The 23,122-nt window shown below is 37.8% G+C and overlaps 1 protein-coding gene across 5 annotated transcripts in view; it reads right to left on the bottom strand.

Moving 5' to 3' along the window:
* Positions 1-23,122, bottom strand: part of AGBL1 (AGBL carboxypeptidase 1) — an 857,161-nt gene that overhangs the window by 386,992 nt on the left and 447,047 nt on the right. For all 5 annotated transcript variants that reach the window (XR_013395946.1, XM_077940232.1, XM_015142961.3 and 2 more), the window contains exon 19: positions 10,056-10,185. Coding sequence is in view for 4 of the 5 variants with exons in the window: in XM_077940232.1 (XP_077796358.1) it covers positions 10,056-10,185 (130 nt within the window). In the remaining variant the exon portion in view is untranslated. The remainder of the gene's footprint in view (positions 1-10,055; positions 10,186-23,122) is intronic.

Below are 23,122 nucleotides of genomic sequence, written 5' to 3'. Positions count from 1 at the left end.
TGCCTTCTAAGATTGGAGGAGGAAGGTCAGAATGAAAATATTGTACATTTTCAGCAGTGTAGAACCAGTATTCTTGTTTTTAACTTTGTAATTTCTTTTTTTATTATTATTATACTTTAAGTTCTAGGGTACATGGCACAACGTGCAGCTTTGTTACATATGTATACTTGTGCCATGTTGGTGTGCTGCACCCATCAACTCGTCAGCACCCATCAACTCATTACTTACATCAGGTATAACTTCCAATGCCATCCCTCCTCCCTCCCTCCTCCCCATAATAGGCCCCGGTGTGTGATGTTCTCCTTCCAGGGTCCAAGTGATCTCATTGTTCAGTTCCCACCTATGAGTGAGAACATGCGGTGTTTGGTTTTCTGTTCTTGTGATAGTTTGCTGAGAATGATGGTTTCCAGCTGCATCCATGTCCCTAACAAAGGACACGAACTCATCATTTTTTATGGCTGCATAGTATTCCATGGTGTATATGTGCCACATTTTCTTAATCCAGTCTGTCACTGATGGACATTTGGGTTGATACCAAGTCTTTGCTATTGTGAATAGTGCTGCAATAAACATACGTGTGCTTGTGTCTTTATAGCAGCATGATTTATAATCCTTTGGGTATATACCCAGTAATAGGATGGCTGGGTCATATGGTATTTCTTGCCCATGCCTATATCCTGAATGGTATTACCAAGGTTTTCTTCTAGGTTTTTTATGGTTTTAGGTCTAACATTTAAGTCTCTAATCCATCTTGAATTAATTTTCGTATAAGGAGTAAGGAAAGGATCCAGTTTCAGCTTTCTACTTATGGCTAGCCAATTTTCCCAGCACCATTTATTAAATAGGGAATCCTTTTCCCATTTCTTGTTTTTCTCAGGTTTGTCAAAGATCAGATGGATGTAGATGTGTGGTATTGTTTCTGAGGGCTCTGTTCTGTTCCATTGATCTATATCTCTGTTTTGGTACCAGTACCATGCTGTTTTGGTTACTGTAGCCTTGTAGTACAGTTTGAAGTCAGGTAGCGTGATGCCTACAGTTTTGTTCTTTTGACTGAGGATTGTCTTAGCAATGCGGGGTCGTGTTTGGTTCCATATGAACTTTAAAGCAGTTTTTTCCAAATCTGTGAAGAAAGTCATTGGTAGCTTAATGGGGATGGCATTGAATCTATAGATTACCTTGGGCAGTATGGCCATTTTCACGATATTGATTCTTCCTATCCATGAGCATGGAATGTTCTTCCATTTGTTTGTGTGCTCTTTTATTTCACTGAGCAGTAGTTTGTAGTTCTCCTTGAAGAGGTCCTTTATATCCCTTGTGAGTTGGATTCCTAGGTATTTTATTCTCTTTGAAGCAATTGTGAATGGAAGTTCATTCATGATTCATGATTTGACTCTCTGTTTGTTTGTAACTGGTGTATAAGAATGCTTGTGATTTTTGCACATTGATTTTGTATCCTGAGACTTTGCTGAAGTTGCTTATCAGCTTAAGGAGATTTTGGGCTGAGATGATGGGGTTTTCTAAATATACAATCATGTCATCTGCAAACAGGGACAATTTGACTTCTTCTTTTCCTAACTGAATACACTTGATTTCTTTCTCTTGCCTGATTGCCTAGCCAGAACTTCCAACACTATGTTGACTAGGAGTGGTGAGAGAGGGCATCCCTGTCTTGTGCCAGTTTTCAAAGGGAATTTTTCCAGTTTTTGCCCATTCAGTATGATATTGGTTGTGGGTTTGTCATAAAGAGCTCTTATTATTTTGAGATATGTTCCATCAATACCGAATTTATTGAGAGTTTTTAGCATGAAGGGCTGTTGAATTTTGTGAAAGGCCTTTTCTGCATCTATTGAGATAATCATGTGGTTTTTGTCTTTGATTCTGTTTATATGCTGGATTACAGTATGATTTTCGTATGTTGAATCAGTCTTGCATCCCAGGGATGAAGCCCACTTGATCATGGTGGATAAGCTTTTTGATGTGCTGCTGGATTCAGTTTGCAGTATTTTATTGAGGATTTTTGCATCGATGTTCATCAGTGATATTGGTCTAAAATTCTGTTTTTTTGCTGTATCTCTGCAAGGCTTTGGTATCAAGATGATGTTGGCCTTTTTCTATTGATTGGAATAATTTCAGAAGGAATGGTACCAGCTCCTCCTTGTACCTCCAGTAGTATTCAGCTGTGAATCCGTCTGGTCCCGGACTTTTTTTGGTTAGTAGGCTATTAATTATTGCCTCAATTTCAGAGCCTGCTATTGATCTATTCAGGGATTCAACTTCTTCCTGGTTTAGTCTTGGGAGAGTGTAAGTGTCCAGGATATTATGCATTTCTTCTAGGTTTTCTAGTTTATTTGCGTAGAGGTGTTTACAGTATTCTCTGATGGTAGTTTGTATTTCTGTGGGGTTGGTGGTGATACCCCTTTATCATTTTTTATTGCATCTATTTGATTCTTCTCTCTTTTCTTCTTTATTAGTTTTGCTAGAGGTCTATCAATTTTGTTGATCTTTTCAAAAAACCAGCTCCTGGACTCATTGATTTTTTGAAGGGTTTTTTAGTGTCTCTATGTTCTTCAGTTCTGCTCTGATGTTAGTTATTTCTCACCTTCTGCTAGCTTTTGAATGTGTTTGCTCTTGCTTCTCTAGTTTTTTTAATTGTGATGTTAGGGTGTCAATTTTAGATCTTTCCTGCTTTCTCTTGTGGGCATTTAGTGCTGTAAATATCCCTCTACACACTGCTTTAAATGTGTCCCAGAGATTCTGGTATGTTGTATCTTTGTTCTCACTGGTTTCAAAGAACATCTTTATTTCTGCCTTCATTTCGTTATGTACCCAGTAGTCATTCAGGAGCAGGTTATTCAGTTTCCATGTAGTTGAGCAGTTTTGATTGAGTTTCTTAGTCCTGAGTTCTAGTTTGATTGCACTGTGGTCTGAGAGACAGTTTGTTATAATTTCTGTTCTTGTACATTTGCTGAGGAGTGCTTTACTTCCAACTATGTGGTCAATTTTTGAATAAGCGCAATGTGGTGCTGAGAAGAATGTATATTCTGTTGATTTGGGGTGGAGAGTTCTGTAGATGTCTATTAGGTCCACTTGGTGCAGAGTTGAGTTCAATTCCTGGATATCCTTGTTAACTTTCTGTCTCGTTGATCTGTCTAATGTTGACAGTGGGGTGTTGAAATCTCCCATTATTATTTTATGGGAGTCTAAGTCTCTTTGTAAAGTCTCTAAGGACTTGCTTTGTGAATCTGGGTGCTCCTGTATTGGATGCATATATATTTAGGATAGTTAGCTCTTCCTGTTGAATTGATGCCTTTACCATTATGTAGTGGCCTTCTTTGTCTCTTTTGATCTTTCATGGTTTAAAGTCTATTTTATCAAAGACTAGGATTGCAACCCCTGCTTTTTTTTTGTTCTCCATTTGCTTGGTAGATCTTCCTCCATCCCTTTATTTTGAGCCTATGTATCTCTGCATGTGAGATGGGTCTCCTGAATACAGCAAACTGATGGGTCTTGACTCTTTATCCAATTTGCCAGTTTGTGTCTTTTAATTTGACCATTTACATTTAAGGTTAATATTGTTATGTGTGAACTTGATCCTGTCATTGTGATATTAGCTGGTTATTTTGCTTGTTAGTTGATGCAGTTTCTTCCTAGCACTGATGGTCTTTACATTTTGGCATGTTTTTGCAAAGGCTGGTATTGGTTGTTCCTTTCCATGTTTAGTGTTTCCTTCAGGATCTCTTGTAGGGCAGGCCTGGTGGTGACAAAATCTCTAAGTATCTGCTTGTCTGTAAAGGATTTTATTTCTCCTTCACTTATGAAGCTTAGTTTGGCTGGATATGAAATTCTGGGTTGAAAATTCTTTTCTTTAAGAGTGTTGAATATTGGCCCCCACTCTCTTCTGGCTTGGAGAGTTTCTGCCGAGAGATCTGCTGTTAGTCTGATGGGCTTCCCTTTGTGTGTAACCCAACCTTTCTCTCTGGCTGCCCTTAAGATTTTTTCCTTCATTTCAACTTCGGTTAATCTGACAATTATGTGCCTTAGAGTTGCTCTTCTCAAGGAATATCTTTGTGGCATTATTTGTATTTCCTGAATTTGAATGTTGGCCTTCCTTACTAGGTTGGGGAAGTTCTCCTGGATGATATCCGGAAGCATGTTTTCCAACTTGGTTTCATTTTTCTCCTCACTTTCAGGCACACCAGTCAGACGTAGATTTGGTCTTTTCACATAATCCCATATTTCTTGGAGGCTTTGTTCATTTCTTTTTTTTTTCTCTAGACTTCTCTTCTCACTTCATTTCATTCATTCGATCTTCAATCATTGATACTCTTTCTTCCAGTTGATTGAGTTGATTACTGAAGCTTGTGCATTTGTCACGTATTTCTCATGTCATGGTTTTTATCTCTGTCAGTTTGTTTATGGCCTTCTCTGCATTGATTATTCTAGTTATCCATTCTTCCATTCTTTTTTCAAGATTTTTAGTTTCTTTGCGCTGGGTATGTAGTTCCTCCTTTAGCTCTGAGAAATTTGATCGACTGAAGCCTTCTTCTCTCAACTCGTCAAAGTCGTTCTCCGTCCAGCTTTGATCCGTTGCTGGCGATGAGCTGTGTTTCTTTGGAGGGGGAGATGCGCTCTGATTTTTTGAATTTTTTGAATTTCCAGCTTTTCTGCCCTGCTTTTTCCCCATCTTTGTGGTTTTATCTACCTTTGGTCTTTGATGCTGGTGACATACTGATGGGGTTTTGGTGTGGGTGTCCTTTCTGTTTGTTAGTTTTCCTTCTAACAGTCAGGACCCTCAACTGTAGGTCTGTTGGAGATTGCTTGAGGTCCATTCCAGACCCTGTTTGCCTGGGTATCAGCAATGGAGGCTGCAGAAGATAGAATATTGCTGTACAGCGAGTGCTGGCTTCTGATTCTTGCTCTGGAAGCTTCGTCTCAGGGGTGTAGCCTGCCATGTGAGGTGTGAGGTGTTGGTCTGCACCTAGTGGGGGATGTCTCCCAGTTAGGCTACTCAGGGGTCAGGGACCCACTTGAGCAGGCAGACTGTCCGTTCTCAGATTTCAACCTCCGTGCTGGGAGATCCACTGCTCTCTTCAAAGCTGTCAGCAGGGTCATTAACATCTCCAGAGGTTTCTGCTGCTTTTTTTTTTTTTTTTTTTTTTTTTTTTTTTTTTTTTTGCTATGCCCTGTCCCCAGAGGTGGAGTCTACAAAGACAGGCAGGCCTCCTCGAGCTGCAGTGGGCTCCACCCAGTTCGAGTTTCCTGGAAGCTTTGTTTACCTACTTAAGTCTCAGCAATGGTGGGTGCCCCTCCCCCAGCCTCACTGCTGCCTTGCAGTTAGATCTCAGACTGCTGTGCTAGCAATGAGGGAGGCTCCGTGGGCGTGGGACCTTCCCAGCCAGATGTGGGATATAATCTTCTGGTGTGCCATTTGCTAAGACCCTTGGTAAAGTGCAGTATTAGGGTGGGAGTTACCTGATTTTCCAGGTGTCGTGTGTCTCAGTTTCTAAAGGGATTCCCTTCCCCCTTGTGCTTCCCAGGTGAGGCAATGCCTCACCTTGCTTCAGCTCTAGCTGGTCGGGCTGCACCAGCTGACCAGCACCAATTGTCTGACACTCCCCAGTGAGATGAACCCAGTACCTCAGTTGAAAATGCAGAAATCATCGGTCTTCTGTGTCGCTCATGCTGGGAGCTGGAGGCTGGAGCTGTTCCTATACGACCATGTTGCTCACACCCCCCGCAGCTTTGTAATTTCAATAGCTTTAGTAGTTTTTGGTTACATGGATGTATTCTATAGTGGTGAAGTCCCCTTTAAGTGTACCTATCACCTGAATAGTGTACATTGTACCCAAAAGGCAATTTTTCATTTCACTCCTCTCCTACCAACCCCCTTCTCTTTCTCCACTGTCCATGATACCAGTCTGTATGCCTTTGCATCCCCATTGCTTATCCCACTTAATGAGAACCTGTGGTATTTCATTCCTGGTTTACTTCACGTAGGATAATGGCCTCCAGTTTCATTCAAGTTGCTGCAAAAGATATTAATTCATTCTTTTTTACAGTTGAGTAGTATTCCATGGTATATGTATATATGTGTGTGTGTGTTTACATATATATATTTATACACAGACACACACATATGTGTATGTGCATATTTATATATGACACATTTTCTTTTTCTTTTTTTTTTCTTTTTTTTGAGATCGATTCTTGCTCTGTTGCCCAGGCTGGAGTGCAGTGGCATGATCTCGGCTCACAGAAAGCCCCACCTGCCAGGTTCACACCATTCTCCTGCCTCAGCCTCCAGAGTAGCTGGGACTACAGGTGCCCACCACCACGCCCAGCTAATTTTTTGTATTTTTAGTAGAGACAGGGTTTCACCTTGTTAGCCAGGATGGTCTCAATCTCTTGACCTTGTGATCCACCCACCTCAGCCTCCCAAAGTGCTGGGATTACAGGCGTGAGCCACCGCACCCGGCATACACCATATTTTCTTTATCCACTTATCAGTTGATGGGGACTTAGGTTGATTTCATATCTTTGTACAATTATGAATTATGCTGTAATAAACATACATGTGTAGGTATCTTTTTAATATAATAACTTTTTTATTCCTTTGAACAGAATCCCAGTAGTGGGATTGCTGGATCAAATGGTAGATCTCCTTTTAGTTCTTTGAAAAATCACCATACTGTTTTTCACAGAGGTTGTACTAATTTACATTCCCATTGGTAGTGTATAAGCATTCCTTTTTCACTGCATCCATGCCTACATCTGTTGTTTTTTGACCTTTTAAAAATGGCCATTCTTACTGGGGTAAGGTAGCATCTCACTGCAGTTTTAATTTACATATGCCTAATAATTAGTGATGTTGAGCATTTTTTCATGTTTCTTGGTCACTCATATATCTTCTTTTGAGAAATATCTGTTCATGTCATTTGCCCACATTTTAATAACATTATTTCTTTTTGTTTTGCTGATTTGTTTGAGTTCCTTGTAGATTTTGGATATTAGTCTTTTGTCAGATGTATAGTTTGCAAATATTTTCTTCCATTCTGTAGGTTGTCTATTTACTCTGTTATTTCTTTTGTCATGCAAAAGGTACTTAGTTTAATTAGGTCCCATTTATTTATGTTTCTTTCTGTTGCATTTGCTTTTGGAGTCTTTGTCATAAATTATTTTCCTATGCCTATATCCAGTGGAGTTTTTCTTAGGTTTTCTGTGAGAATTTTTACAGACTCAGATCTTAGATTTAAGTCTTTAATTCATCTGAGTTAATTTTTGTGTATGGTGAGAGATAGGGATCCAACTTCATTCTTCTACATGTGGCTATCCAATTTTCCCAGTATCATTTACTGAACACATATTTTTTTCTACTTGGTCGAAGATCAGCTGATTGTAAGTGATTGGCTTTATTTCTGGGTTCTCTATTCTGTTCCATTGGTCTATGTGCCTACTTTTATACCAGTGCCATGGTGATTTGGTAACTATAGACTGGTAGTATAACTTGAAATCCAGTCATGTGATGCCTCCAGATTATTCTTTTTGCTAAGGATTGCTTCAGCTATTTTTTGGTTCCATATGAATTTTAGGATTGTTTTTTCTAATTCTATGAAAAATGATGTTAGTATTTTGATAGGAATTGCATTAAATTTGTAGATCACTTTGGACAATATGATGATTTTCAAAATATTGATTCTTCCTATCCATGAGCATGGGATATTTTTCCATTTCTCTGTGTCATCTCTGATCTCTTGCATCAGTGTTTTGTGGTTCTTGTTGTAGTGATCTTTTACCTCCTTTGTTAAATATATTCCTAGGTATTTTATTTTTTGTAGCTATTGTTAATAAAACTGAGTTCTTGATTTTATTCACAGTCAGTTGTTATTGGCATACAACAGCGCTACTGATTTGTGTACATTGATTTTGTAACCTGAGACTTTATTGAATTCAGTTATCAAATGTAAGAGTCTTTTGAGGGAGTCTTTAGGGTTTCCTAGGTATACGATCATATCATTAGCAAACAGAAATAATTTGATTTCCTCTTTTCCAATTTGGATGCCCTTTATTTCTTTCTCGTGCCTGATTGCTCTGGCTAGGACTTCCAGAATGAGGATTCTTAAGGGAAAAGAAATCACTTTGCTCTCTCAGCAAAAAAACATTGACGATTGACTCAGCAAGCCTAGATGGTTCAAATCCTGCACACTCTGAAATAAGCTCTGTCCCTTGAATGACTCTCGGAAAATACACTTCACACTCTTGGAATATTCTGCTGGATAACAGATCTTTCTTTACCTTGGGACTTGGGCCATGCCAGATGGTTGATGCTAAAAATGTGACTTGTGTTAGGGCCCTAGGACCATGAGATATCAACTTGACCTCTAGAGAGATGAGAGACTGAGTAAGATCAGCCGTGTAGGATATTTGATGGCTACATAACTGACCCCCCAACAAAAACCCTGGACACCAGAGCTAGGTGACATTTCCTGGTTGGCAACCCATATTGTTGCTGGAGAGTCAAGCACTGTCCATATATCTCTACCGGGCAAGGATACCTGGAAGTTTGTACCTTGTCTCTCGTGGACTCTGCCATGAATGCCTTTTACCTTTTCTGATTTTAATCTGTGTCCTCTGAAGGTAATAAATGGTAATTGTGAATATAACTGCTATTCTGAGCCCTGTGAGTCCTTCCAGGGCATCACTGAGCCTGCAGATAGTCATGGGGCTCCCCAACACACGCTTTCAACAGTAAGGAATGAAGAGAGGCTATGTTGCAGGGTAGAAAAACATATCAGAACTGAATCCCCACTCTGCCATACACCTCTGGGTGATCTCATTGAAATCAGTTTATTTGTTCATCTCCTTTGAGATTTAAATACGATTCTACATTATATATTCATCCATTTTAAAATTAAATATTCATTGAATGTGCCACCTTTTTGTCACATAGTAGATGTTCAAAAAGTGGCTAAAGGTAGAGATGATTAATTGATGTGGCCAGTATGTGAGCTTCTTCACTCTATTTTAAGTTCGTTAGGTTAGGTAAGGACTCTAAATTTGGACATATGTCCCTCTACAAGTTTGTAGACAGGTAAGTTCACAGTTTGTAGTTAATAAATGAGCATTTTCATATGGTTACTTGGCTGTCATTTTCTCTTTATTATCTTGAGCCAAGTCCTCTGATTTCAAACAGTGTTTTTTTAATCAATTGTATAGTACTGGAGGCTTGGGAAAACAGCCTAGATATAAAAATCCCTGGGACAGCGCCAGAATAATATTTGGAATATAGTAAGTGTTAGTTGAATATAAACACCTAGAGGATTTTGTTCCAAACACTATTGAATAGGTATATACATTTTCTTTCTTATGCAATAACTGAAATACCAGAAAAATGAAGACTCAGGATATGGAATGAAATATAATTTTTTGCCCAATTTTTAACAATGACTACTACACTGGGGGGATGCCTTTGTTGTGGGGTGAATTGTGTCCCCTCAAAAGATGTATTCAAGCTCTAATCCCTGGTACTTTTGAATGTGACCTTGTTCGGAAACAGGGTCTTTGCAGATATAATAAAACTATGATGAGGCCATACTTAATTAGAATAAGCCCTAATACAATGACTGATGTCCTTATTAGAAGAGGACAACTTGGACACAGAGGGAAGATGGCCTTGTGAAGACAGAGGCAAAGATTAGAGTTATACTGCCACAAGCCCAGGAATGCTAAAGATTGCTAGCAACCACCAGAAGCTGGAACAGACAAAGAAGGAGCCCTCCTTAGAGCCATCAGAGTGAGCATGATCCTCCCAACACCCTAATTCCAGACTTATGCCTCCAGAAATGTGAAATAAGTTTCTGTTGCATTACACAAAGCTACCCAGTTGTGGCAGTTTGGTACAGCGGCCCAGGCAGCCAATACACAATGCATCCCCCATTCTATCTTGTCATACATAGGTTTTTGGTCATTGTCTATTAGTGCCTTGACAGAATATAATCTGCTCCCTGGAAGGTAGAAGGAAGCGGCCAGGAAGGTGGAGGCAGAAGGAAGTGACTCACCACGGGACTTCGGCCAATGCTGCTCAGGTGGTAGAGGAGGCCTTTTGCATGGTAAATGGTTGGCTGCAGATGAGCACTGGGAGAAAGCCATTGTCTGTTCAAATCTTCCCCACTCAGTGAGCATCTGTGGCTACAGGAACAAACAATAAGCAAATAAATACACATTCAGAAGAAAATAACTTGAGAAAATAAAGCTCCACAAGATAAACAATTAAACTAATGAGTTCAAAACTTTCCTCTGATTTCTGCCCAATTGGCATCAATTTCAGATGTCCAGAAAGCTGTAGATCTGTCCTTTAAGCTCCAAAGTATCATAATTATTCACAGCCCCCAAATGAACTAGAAACCATATTTGACTTGCTGTTGGATTATCAGAGTTTTAAGACAAAGTTGGAAAATGTAGTTCTCTATTATATACATCCATGGGGAATAAATTTAATAAATTTCTCTAGGCTATGGATTCTTCAGTTCTACAGATAATTAAGTTGTATTCAATCTATCATACTGGGTGTATTACATATGATATTTCCAGCTGGCTCAATAACTCTGCAAGGTAGACATTAGAGCACCCCAATGAAGAGACTGAGGCTTAAGTATGATTAAATAAATGGCTGGAGATCTAGGTCATAAGAAAGAGCTAGGTTCCCCCCCCCCCAGGTTTATTTGCTTCTAACTCTTATTCTCTCTCTTTTATTGCACTGCTTGATATTTACCAAGATAATCAGAGTGCCTTTTTCAAATATATCATCATGGTATGTTAGAGCAAGAATGAGCTCAAAATCATACATTCCCTCATTTGGGGAATGATGATGTTCGTATTCAAAAGTGCCAAGTTACTTTACAGAAGTGCCCCAGCTGGTAGTGAGAGGATTGACCGCCATTCACAGTGAGGAAACTGAGATGCTGAGTTGTCAGGTAGAGTGATCCTAAAAACCCGCAACCACCAGAGATTACCAAGGGCAGCCCCTGCACAGGACATGTTCCCAGTAGTCCTGCTAAAGTATTATTTACTCAATAGTGTCAATGAGCTAAGTGCCACAGATTGGGAGGATCAGTGCAGCATCTCCAAAACCTCCAGCACCCCCAGATCCTCCCAAGCCCTCCACCATTGTCCTTCTGCACCCAAGCTCAATGGAATTACTAACAGTTCCCACTCGACTTATGGCCTCCAGAAATGTGAGATAAATTTCTGTTGTTTTAAGCTACCCAGTTTGTGGTAATGTGCAGCAACAGCCCTAAGAAACCAATACACAATACATCGTCCATTCTATCTTGTCATACATAGGTTTTTGCTGGGGCTCCTCCATCCTCATGCACCCTTACCTCTTCAACATTTAGGGGATCAATCTGCAGGGGAATTTTCTCTGATTTTCCAGACCATTGCATCCATCTCCTATTTGCTGCAATAACATCCTGAGGCCGCCTTGATCAGAGTCCTTATGAAACCATTTTGGATGGATTTTTATTTTTATGTCTCTTGACTTCCCAATAAGACTAGGAGCTTCCTGGGGGCAAGGACAGTGATAGTCTCTTGGTCACCATCAAAACTCTAATATAGAAACTCTGTCAGAGTTGATATTGGGTAAATAATTTGGAAAGAATAAATTTACCAGCATTCATATGCATATTCAGATATGATTTCTGTTTTGTTTTGTTTCAAACACACGGTTTTCAATAAACATTGGAGGTAAAAAGAAGGTTCAGTCTTCAGTCTTCTCCTTTTACCACTTATTCATTTCCATGTTCCTGAAATTATCTTTAAATATTAGCTTCCTGCTGGCTGTCAGACCCTCTTACAACTTACTGGAAACTGAAAATCTTTAGATTAATCACTTATCCTGATTTCTCCATTAAAATATTTTGACTTGATAAATGGCAGGTCTTGTGCATGTTCCTTTCTGGCTTTTTTTGTTCTTTGCCTGCTTTTTTTCTCCCTTTCTCTTTTTAATAGCAATAACATCTAGAAATAGGGTTTATCAGTTCTGCCTGATGACCAAGGATGAAGGTAAAATATGAAGCAGATTTTCAATGCCGATAGCAACAGAAAGGAACAGGCAGCCCAGACTTGCTCTCGAGCACATTTGCTGTGTTTAAATGAATTTCTTTTCTCAAATCAAGGTACTTGCAGGCACAACATCCCAGAGTCCCAGGATTCTCTGTGATTTCTCTTTGCCTTGACCTGGATTCTCATCAACACTGGGGATTTGTTTTTTCCTTTGTAACACTGACTATGATGAAATTAGTTGAGGCCCTTTAAAAGCATTTCTGCTTGTATAAATGAAAATGCAAGCATTACATGTGTCCAGCAGCCAGCAATTCTGTATGAACTCTCTCTACGTCTTCTTTCCCTATGCTCCATGGAAACCAAGTTCAGGGGCAATATCTACATGGAGAAGACTCATGTATTACCACCTTGCAGAAATACTATTTTAGATCACAATTTCCAAGAACAAAAAAATAAAGTTTTGTGCTGATGCCAGAAACCCAAATTTGAATAAGAAGACCTAGTTCCAACTCCAAGCTGCTACCAGATATAGGATTTGAGACCTCTTTGACAGTCAGCATTCTCATGTGTGAAATAAATAAGTCAAACATCCCCCTAGGTTTATTTTGAGGATCGAATGAAATATCTATTTTAGATATCCCTATAGAGAAATACCATATACTTCTATCTCTACCTATGTCTGTGTCCATTACTATATCCACATCTGTATCTACGTCTACATCTTCATCTACATCTAAAATGCTCTAGGATGCATAGCACAACTTTGACTACATTCACTGGTTCCTTACCTCATCCTAATTTTTTTTTCTTATAAAGAATGATCAGATAGCTATATGCAGGGTGAATGGAAGGGAAAAGTGTCTTGACTAGGAACTCCAGGCAAGACGCTGTGATCAGTTTTAAGTAACAGTTTACTTGGACACATCTAAGGGTAGGGGCAGGAGGCTGAAGAGAAAAGAATTTAAGAAAAACTGAAAAGAAATAATCAGTAGAAATTGCTGATTGAAATTTGGATTGTTAAACAGTGCACAAAGGAGGACCACATCTAAGATTATCTAAATATAGAGATTTGGAGAGAAATTGGGCCAATGTAAGACATACAGAAGAAAGCTGTTATTTTGGGGAAAATTTGGTTTGTTTGTTGTCTATTTTGGAGAGGTAGAGGCAATGAATCATTCCATTTGTGTAAATAGATTGTGTGGATTTGGGAAACCCATGTGATTTTATTTGTCTTCAGGACTCTATGGTGGTTATGATTTGGAGAGTATCTCTGTGTGTGCCTAGGGTTTTGGCAGTCCCTATATGTATGCAATTGCAGGTTATTATAATATGTACAGCACCTCGAGTGCTTTTCCTTTTAAAGTAAATCCATTTGCTTCCAATCTCTGAATCCATTTGGCATTTTGTGTTAATAATATCAGAGATTCGTGTAGTCAGAGGAACTGTTGCTGCTCTTCCCAGGGATTTGTTTCAAGCATTTGAAGATAAAATGCACTCCATCTTCTTATCTACTGTAGCATTTCTGAAATGACAGCTGCTCCTTCTATGGGGGGAGAATTAGCAGATGGACAGCTATGACTGACTGGCAATAAATTCAGTGTCTCTAATCTGAAAAGGGGTCCTCTCTCAAATAGTTTGAAGTTCTGCTTTCTTTATAAGAATCATAAAATGGTGATTATTGCTACAGTTGGCCCTCCGTATCCATGAATATGGAGGGCCAACTGTACTAAGCCATTTTATATAAGAGACTTGAACATCCACGAATTTTGGTATCCATGGTAGTGGGTGTGGGGAAGGTGTCCTGGAACCAATAATCTGCAAATATCAAAGCACGATGTTATTTTTCCCTCCACTAAAAACTGCAAAGTTAAAGGAAAAAATTATCCACTTCATTTTGTTTTTCACAAATAAAGACATTTGATCTGACTTGTCCTCCTTATTTTAAAAAGCTTTAGTTTAAATAGCTAGTTTAAGATAAAGTTTATACGCACTAAATATGCCAGATCTAGGATGCTCAGATATCCAGTTTGTCTAGGAATGTTGCATTTTTAGCTTTGAAATACTTGCATCCCAGTGACTCTCTCAACAAATGCACACCAGAAATGTGATAACCTTGCCTAGATCCTTAGTTTTAGAAGGAGGTGCAGAGCTGGAATACTTGACCAAAACTAGGCTGAATTATTTTGCACTGATTGAATGTTTTTAGGCGGGACTTTCACACTCCACTGAGGCTCAGGCATCCTTATCACCTATGTTTTCCTAGATTGTTTCCCACATGCATTATCTTCCTGTTCTTTTCAGGCATTTGCAGCCAATGTCCGGAAAATTCCTAATCCTTAAAACTGAGGTTTTTTCTCCAGCCTGGGCGATAGAGAGAGACTCCATCTCAAAAAAAACCAAACCAAAACAAAACAAACAAACAAAAAACTGAGGTTTTTGTGGGGCATATCTCTTTCCTTAAGAAAAGAGAAGAAAGCTTCTGATCTCCAGAAAATATAGTCATTTTATGATGAAACAAAAGCATCTCAACTGAAGTTATTAAAGAGTCAATCAGCAGCACTAGTCCTAACTAAAGGGTCACTGAATAGAAGCCACCAGCTGCACGATATTCTGAGTAAAAGGGAACTTTAAAGGCTGGACAGTTTCAAGGACAATGATGTCACTAAAAATAATTCTTTTAACATTAATTGTGGATCTCGTTTATCTGCTGAGAACAGGGATCATCCAGAGGTTGGGAAACAAGTAATATAACCAAAGGCTTTAACAACTAGATCCTGAACTACCAGGACTCCTAAAGCCAAGAAAGGACCACAAGCAGAGAAAGAGTAAAAGTGAGTCACTTTCTAAAAACGAATCTATAGAGCTGCCTTCAGAATACAAGAGGATTAAAAAATCTCCCATCCGTCCACGACTAAAAAGTAGAGGGACAGAGTCCATCAGACTGAATAAATGATCCCAGGCTCGATAATATTAGTGCCTGCAGCACAGCAAGCTCTGGAGCCTAAAGAGAGGCAGCATGTTTGAGATTTAGGCAGCAGCTTCACCATTCACTACACATCCTAGGTGCAGAAGGCAGCCAAGGGTACAAGAGGAGAATATCTATGAAGGCAAAGAGATACATTAAAGCTTCAAGAACACGATGAACAGCATGGGGGACCATCGGCCAGACACTGCACCCAGAGCTTTCCAAATAAACATGTTTGGATGGAGAAAAGGAAAAAAGAGGAAAAAAACAAAAGACAACTTCATTTCAAAGCTACAAAACAACTAGAGTTGTCAGCGACATATTATTATGTTCAGGATATTTTTTGTCACGCAAAATGCTCAGGAGAGTCAATAATCCAGAGAGCAAGGGAAGATAAGAGATCTAACACAGGTGTTCCTCCACACCTCCAGGAACCCAGGAACGGGTTACCAGAGGTATGATCACCCCAGAGCCCAGAAATGGGAAAGCCAAAATCTTTAAAGATAGGCCAGAAGAACTGACCTGGGTTCAATTGTCATCTTTGTGAAAGAAATTACCCATAGTTAACATTTGAACTTTGGTAGGTCTAAATATAAAATAGTTGTTCTTTATGTCCTTGTTCCTCCAAGGGTAGTCACAAAGGAGGGGCAGCAACGTTACCTGGCAGCCTGTTAGATATATAGAAACTCTAGTCCCAACCCTGAGTCTGCATTTTAACAAAATCCTAACGGACTGTGTATGCACATTAAGTGAAAGAAGCAGTGCTTTCTACTAGACTTTAAGGAAAGAAAGAAAATTAACATTTGCAAAGGAATTATTACTTTATAAAGGGATTTATTGCCACAATGCTTCCGGGAACTAGAACACATATTTAGGATTTTTAGCATCTCATCTGGAGCAGAGCCAATTCCAAAAGCTTGGAGACACCCCTACTTACATACTTGCCCACTCCATTTTTCCCACCGTTGTGTTAGTCTCTTACATATTTTAATTTGAACATCAATAGAGAAGATTAAAATGTGGTTTTTACTTCTAATTTATTTTCACAAGTCTGATTTCATAATATCATTTGAAAGATCACAAGACCAGGACAACTTCAGCTGAAATCAGCTCAGACCAGATTAAGCGATGAGCCAGATTAGCTGCAAGTATAGAGAGAGCCCTACAGCATCACTTGCATCAATCAAGAGCACGTGATCAGTTAATTCACATTTCTTTTAGTTTTTTTTTTTTTTTTTTTGGAATGGAATTTCACTCTTGTTGCCCATGCTGGAACACCATCCCGGCTCACTGCAACCTCCGCCTCCTAGGTTCAAGTGATTCTCCTGCGTTAGCACCCAGAGTAGCTGGGATTACAGGCATGTGCCGCCACATCCGGCTAATTTTTTGTATTTTTAGTAGAGACGGGGTTTTGCCATGTTGGTCGGGCCGGTCTGGAACTCCTGACCTCAGGTGATCCGCGCACCTCGGCCTCCCAAAGTGTTCGGATTACAGGTATCAGCCACCGCGACGGGCCAGTTAATTCACATTTCTACACAGCACTTGTTCCCACATACAACTGACTCAATGAAAATAAATATTACTCCCTATGAAACAGCCCTCTAAGTTGAAAGTTTCTTTCTTTTTTTTTTTTTTTTTTTTTGAGACGGAGTCTCGCTCTGTAGCCCAGGCTGGAGTGCAGTGGCCGGATCTCAGCTCACTGCAAGCTCCGTCTCCCGGGTTTACAACATTCTCCTGCCTCAGCCTCCCAAGTAGCTGGGACTACAGGCGCCCACAACCTCGCCCGGCTAGCGAAAGTTTCTAAAGCTATGTCATCAGACTGTGAAAGAAAAATACATCTCGGGACCCCAAGATCATTAAGCCAAAGGGAAAAGTCAAGCTGGGAACTAATTATTACTTTTATAATAATTAAAGCAAATAGAAACCTTTGAAAAATTCCATACCCACTCCTGATAAAGGCAATCAAGAAAATAAGAATTGATAGATACTGTGTGTGTATGTCTATATATACACACACACACACACACACACACGCATACATTCCTAAAGCCAGGAATTCTAAGTCTTAAAGGAAGAATTTTATTTAATGGAGAAACTCCAGAGGAATTTCCACTAAGAGTAGGCACAAGGTAATGAGGATCACTCTCTCCACAACTCTTCAACGTATGATTAGAAGTATTACCCAATGAACCTAGACAAGAGGCATCATTCAGAAGAATGCAAATCAGTAAAGAAGATGTGAAACCATGTGTACTTGCAGATAACATTACAGCATACCTAGAAAACCAACTATTAACTCAAACAGTAAAGGAATTCAGTGAAGTAGCAGGATACAATATTAGCATACAAAAGTAAATTTCCATATAGGAGAGTAGTTGAATAATTTGGTGCAGTCACAAAATGAGGTATTATGCAACTATGTAAAAAAAGAGGAAAATCCCAATGAGATGATATGGAGTGGTAATTTTTAGGATATGGAGTTAAATGATAAAGTTGAATGAAATACAACTTTTAAAAATAAAAATATACAGTTAAGGGATAACATAGCATAACTAAGAATGAAGGAGATGAACAATATACATGCATTTATTCCTTTGTGCAAAAAATACAAGAAAGATAAATCAGAAACTAATAAGACTGATTGCCTAATGAAGGCTGGTGGACATGGGGTATAACACATAGAGAATAGGTAACTGGGAATGGGGTAAGAAGATTGAGGGGCAAGTGACATTTCCCTGAACACACCTTTTTATCTAATTTCAACTTTTAGAACCAAGTTATCACTTCACATATTCATATCAATCAATAAATAAATATAATCAAACACAGGAGCCATGGAGAAAACCCAAATGGGTTACAAACATTTATAAATAAACTCTGTCACAAATGACTAACACTAAAGGAAGTAAGAAGAAAAGAACTGAACTGAGTAACTTTAGAAAATAAAATTTTGGCTTTAAATGATAAAGCTAAGGACAAAAAGAATGATACACGAATTTGTTTTTCATAGCAGTATACAATTCTGAGCTAGCAATTCTAAAACTACTTTATGCGTATTCTAGGATTGAATAAATAAGTAAATCAATTATGAATAAAAACAACCAGGTTTCTCATAGTTACAGAAAGGAATTACAAATAAGGAATTAACACTGTGATGTTGTACTGAAATCAGAGGTATCAGCATGAACTATGATTTTATATTTACAGACAGATGGATAAAGAAATAGATGTGTGTGTGTATTCAAACATCTATTTCCTAGCTCTGTCTACTAGAAGAACCAAGAAATACTAACACCCTATTAGCAAGAAACATATCTAGTTCCCAGATATCAGGTTCTAAATACCATTAGTCAATAAAAGAAATCAGGGCTGCTTGAAGAAATGCCTGGTTTCAGAGGTGGGGCAGAAGAAAAGAATATCCGTCTAGAACAGAATATGTAATGGTGCCAAAAAGTAAGGAAGTATTTTTAAATAATGGGGACATGTTGAAATGATGCAGAGATCAATTCTAAGGGAACCACAATGGCAAAATTCAGTAAGATTTGACCACAAACAATAGTAGTATGTTATAACCCATAGAATAAATTAAATATTCATAAATTCATAGTGATATAAATAAATAAGTAGGGAAGAAGAAGCAGCTCTTCATTTTAGTAGAATTCCAATTAGTACATAGAGAAGTGGATTTATAAATTTAGAGAAAAATTTTAAAAACTTATCGTTTGACAAACATCACAGTAATAATTGATACAAGCAACAATCAGCAATGTAGCTAAAGTTAGTGGGTAAAAGTGTGATGAGCAACGGAAGATTTACATAGACTCAGAGTATCTCCCCACAAGACACTTACTATTCCCAAAGGGAATAATAGTAACTTTATGATGGAGAAGTCTGGAAGACACCACTTTATTCAAATGATCAAAGTTAATACCACCATTTGTGAGGCATATCAACATCACACACCCCTGATATGATACAACTGAGAAGGGTACAACATCACCTGTGTGACAACCTTGCCAGAAATACAAAGTCACTATTTAATAATGAGGAAACATGAGACAAACCCAATTCAAGGGATATTCTATAACTCACCAGTACTCTTCAAAAAAGTCAAGATAAACAGAAAAAAAAAACCCTGAGGAACAATTTTAGAGGAGATTGAGAAGACACAACTACTAAATGCAATATATGATCCTGAAAAAACAGCATTATTGGAATGATTGGTTAAATCTGAATAATGTATGTAATTAATACTAGTGTATTAATGTTAATTTCCAGGTTTTAATCATTATCTTACAGATATGTAAAATGTTAGCATTTAGGTAAGCTGGGTGAAAGATATACAGGAATATTTTTATACTATTATTATAACTTATTTGACAGATATAAATTATTTCAAAATAAATACTTAAAAGAGTTTTAAAAGTTATAACTTGAAAAAAGGAAAAAATCTATAATTTATAAAAAATAAGAATTAGAAAAACTAAAAAATCAGGTAATAATAAATGGTTAAAAAAAGGAAATATCGTTTTGTAAATAAAACCTAGTGTAGAAAGAACACAAACATGAATAAATAAGACAAATAATGCCTTTAGAGAAAAATGTAAAATTAAAAACTTTGTTTTAATTCTATAGAAGGGCAGAAAAAGATAACAAGGACTCAAGGCAAAGTGACAAATATTGAAGACAGGCAAAGAACACCTAACATAGTAGTTTCTGAAAAAGAAAAACAAAGCCAAGGATCAAAAGAAATACTAAGACTTCAACCAACACCAAGAGATAATCTAGTGATATTACTGGATTTTAAAGAAAAGAAACTCATTGGAAATCTAGGTAATAACAGGATAGGACTTACCGAGGAAAAATTAGATTACCCCTTTTTGAGGACAATGCTTCAAAAGAAAATTGAACAGGGATATTCAAATAATTAAATAAAAATATTTAAAGAAAGAAAATGTGAGACAATGATTTGAAGTCCAGAAAAACTGATTTTTCAAATATAGAGGTATAGACAAATTATCATCAATATTCAGAAACCTAGGAAATATCATTCCCCATAAGCCTTGTCCTTAAAAATATATTAGAAAAATCCAGATAAACAAAATGAGCAGAAAGATATGGACATTTTCAATTTTTGCAAAAGTAATTTGAGGACACCTCTGCTACAGACTTGATTTTACCTTATTATAATGGTTTCTTCCACTAGACATTCAGCACTTTGAAGACAAGATAGTGTTTTGTGCACCTCTGTGTCCCTAGAGCCTGAAAGAGTAACTGGAACACAGATATTATTTCATAAACATATATTCACATGAATTAAAATGGCATTTAATTGTATATTTTAATGCCCTAAACTGTGCTCAAAACCTTTTTGTTAAACCTAAAAAGCAAAATAAATGCTTTCTGACACCACAAAAGCAAGAACACATTATTCTCTACATTTATTTATATCTTGGTTGTTATGTCTGTGATGTAAAATGAAATGGATAATTATATATTTCATTTAATATTGAAAGCTCCTATCACACGGGAAAAATAAACGAGCCCTACTTCATCCTTTTGTTTTAAACCAGGTGAGTATCAAAAACTGTTCTTCCTCCCAATCACCATTATCTCAATCATCATCATCATCACCACCATTATAATTCACATTCATTAAGCACTTGTTTTGAACCATGCCTTTTATTAACTGCTTATATGTATTCTCCTCATTGATCTTCACAACCACCCTAGAGGCATTTGTAATTATAATTTCCATTTTGCAGATGAGAAAGTTGAGATTTAGAGATGTTAAATAACCTGCCGAAGGTCACACAGATAGAGTAGCCTCTGAATAAATAGTAAACTATGTAAAAGAGAAGACAGTTACTTATATGATGCAAAAATGTCTTAACCATCTAATTTGCATGATTTATCCAGTGTTTGCAATGGATGAAAAGGGATGGGGAAGAAGCCCACGGAAATGAAAGGTGTCTGCTTCCCACACCTCTATGAACCAATGTGTCTCAGCTTCTGTCTGATTTGCCTGTTGAACTTTGGAGTCCAATTTTGTTTGAAGAAAGGATTGCACTGCTTAATATTTTAAAAATAGATGGGCTGTGAGGCCAATGCTGTCATCTGACCATAAGCCTTAGAAATCTTTTGACATCTTTGTGGTTTTCTTCTATGTAAAATTAATATTCCTATTCCCATTTGACAAGTTTGTATCAGGTACAAAATTATATTCAAAAGACAAAAATGTCATATAAAAAACATTTTATTCACTAATTCACCATACATTTGTTGTTCAACTAGAACACCTACTATGTGTCAGATACTATTCTTATTCTGAGGATTCCAGCAGTGAATAAGTCCTTCCAGGAATTTACATTCTGGGGATTATTATCAAGTGCCAGCTCCAAGCACATATCATGTCTCTCTTGTTCTGTCGGTTTCTCAGCACCAACCCATCACAGTGGTCAGAAGGTGACAGACAATGAATTCACCTTTATCTGAGGAATAAATGAAAGTCAACTCCCCATTCTACTGCTGTCAGAATATTCTTTCTCTGGACTGTCAATCTCTAAATTAAAACTGCAGCTTTATTTTTTACTGTGAATTCAACAGATTTAATTATGAAATATTGATAGTTCCTGATCATCTCCATCTCAGCCGAGGCTTCCCCTAGGCTGCTGCAGTCTGCTTTGGATTAAAAGTCATTGTATGTTCTTTGTTGGAGAGAAACCTTTAATAGAAAAATATCATGTAATGTTCAAAATCATTAACGTTAAGAAAAATAGACATTGTTTTGTATAAAGTTGCAATGGAACTTCTAGTCTCCTAGCCCTAATGCAAAAAAGTTGATAAAGAAATTAGAGTCCTGTGATGAACCATAAGACCCCATATTTATTTTCCTAGTTGGAAAGAATGCATCAGGTTTTACTTGTTCTTTTTTTCTATGCCTAAGAGCCTTCCTCATATTCAGATAAATTTTCTTTACAGACCAGAAAGGAATCTCCCTGGTGAGTGGATCAAGTCCAAATGTGTCTGTAGAGAGTAACAACTCTTCTCTTTCCAGATAACTAGTAGATGTAGAAAAGAAGGTGATTCTTATGCTTTCTTCAGAGGATGTCAATGTGTCTAACTCTGGGTGTATAATAAAATCCTCATTCATCTCTTAGGACAAGGAACACAGATACAGAAAAATAATTTCTGCCGATTGGGTCTTTAAGTAGCTAGGAAACATTTATCCCATTCCCTGAAAGCAATGCTGACTGCCAATACCATCCTAGGTAAAGGAATGGCAAGAGTCATCTTGGAATTCTGGAGTTCCTTTTCCTTGATTTCTGGTAGGAGAAAATGGATAGCACTCAGTGCTGAAGAAGAAATCAGAAAAGAAAAAAAAAAAAATAGAGCTTTAGCCTTGGTTTTGACACTTGCTACGATGTAATCCTAAGCAAGTTCCTTAGTTTTGGTTGGCTCAGAGATGTTGTTTTGTTTGTTTTGTTGTTGTTATTGTTGTTTTTAAAGCAGAAAATTAGAACACATGATCTCTATCCAAGGTGACTTTCTCCTTTGAAAACGCTAATTCTAGGTAAAGGCATGCAAAAGAAAAGACAAAAGTGACAGTGGCATACATAAGGTGAAGAGAAAGAGAGGGGAGGTAGGTTAAAAGGTTATATCTTTTGAAATCCAAATTCATAAGGAGAAAAACTGCCTATGATTTATTATCTCCCATATAAACTGCAGCTATTGCCTCCTCACTGTTTTTCTCCTCTCCTATCTCTCATAATGTTTCTCCTCCAATTTGACATAATTCCAAATGTATATTCAAATTCTTTCACTGGCTCCTGTTACCTAAAAAAGAATGCATAAACTACTTTGGCTGACATTCAAGATTTTCTACAAACTGGTCTCAGTTCACCAGTCCAATTCAATCTTCTATTGCTGCCCAACACAAACCCAGTGGTCCAAGCAAACCATATTTCCTTATTGTTCCCAGGCCACTACGTGGTCTCCTAACTCTCAGATCCTCTCACCTGCTGATGGAGCCATGTCTGAAGTCCCAATCTTTTTCTTCTCCATCTCTTTCTTATCCTACTTGTCTTTCAGGAAACT

This window comes from Macaca mulatta, chromosome 7 (genome assembly GCF_049350105.2).
Source record: "Macaca mulatta isolate MMU2019108-1 chromosome 7, T2T-MMU8v2.0, whole genome shotgun sequence".
Classification (NCBI taxonomy): domain Eukaryota; kingdom Metazoa; phylum Chordata; class Mammalia; order Primates; family Cercopithecidae; genus Macaca; species Macaca mulatta.
The sequence above is the reverse complement of the archived record's forward strand: the minus strand, read 5'-3'. Positions and strand labels throughout refer to the sequence as shown.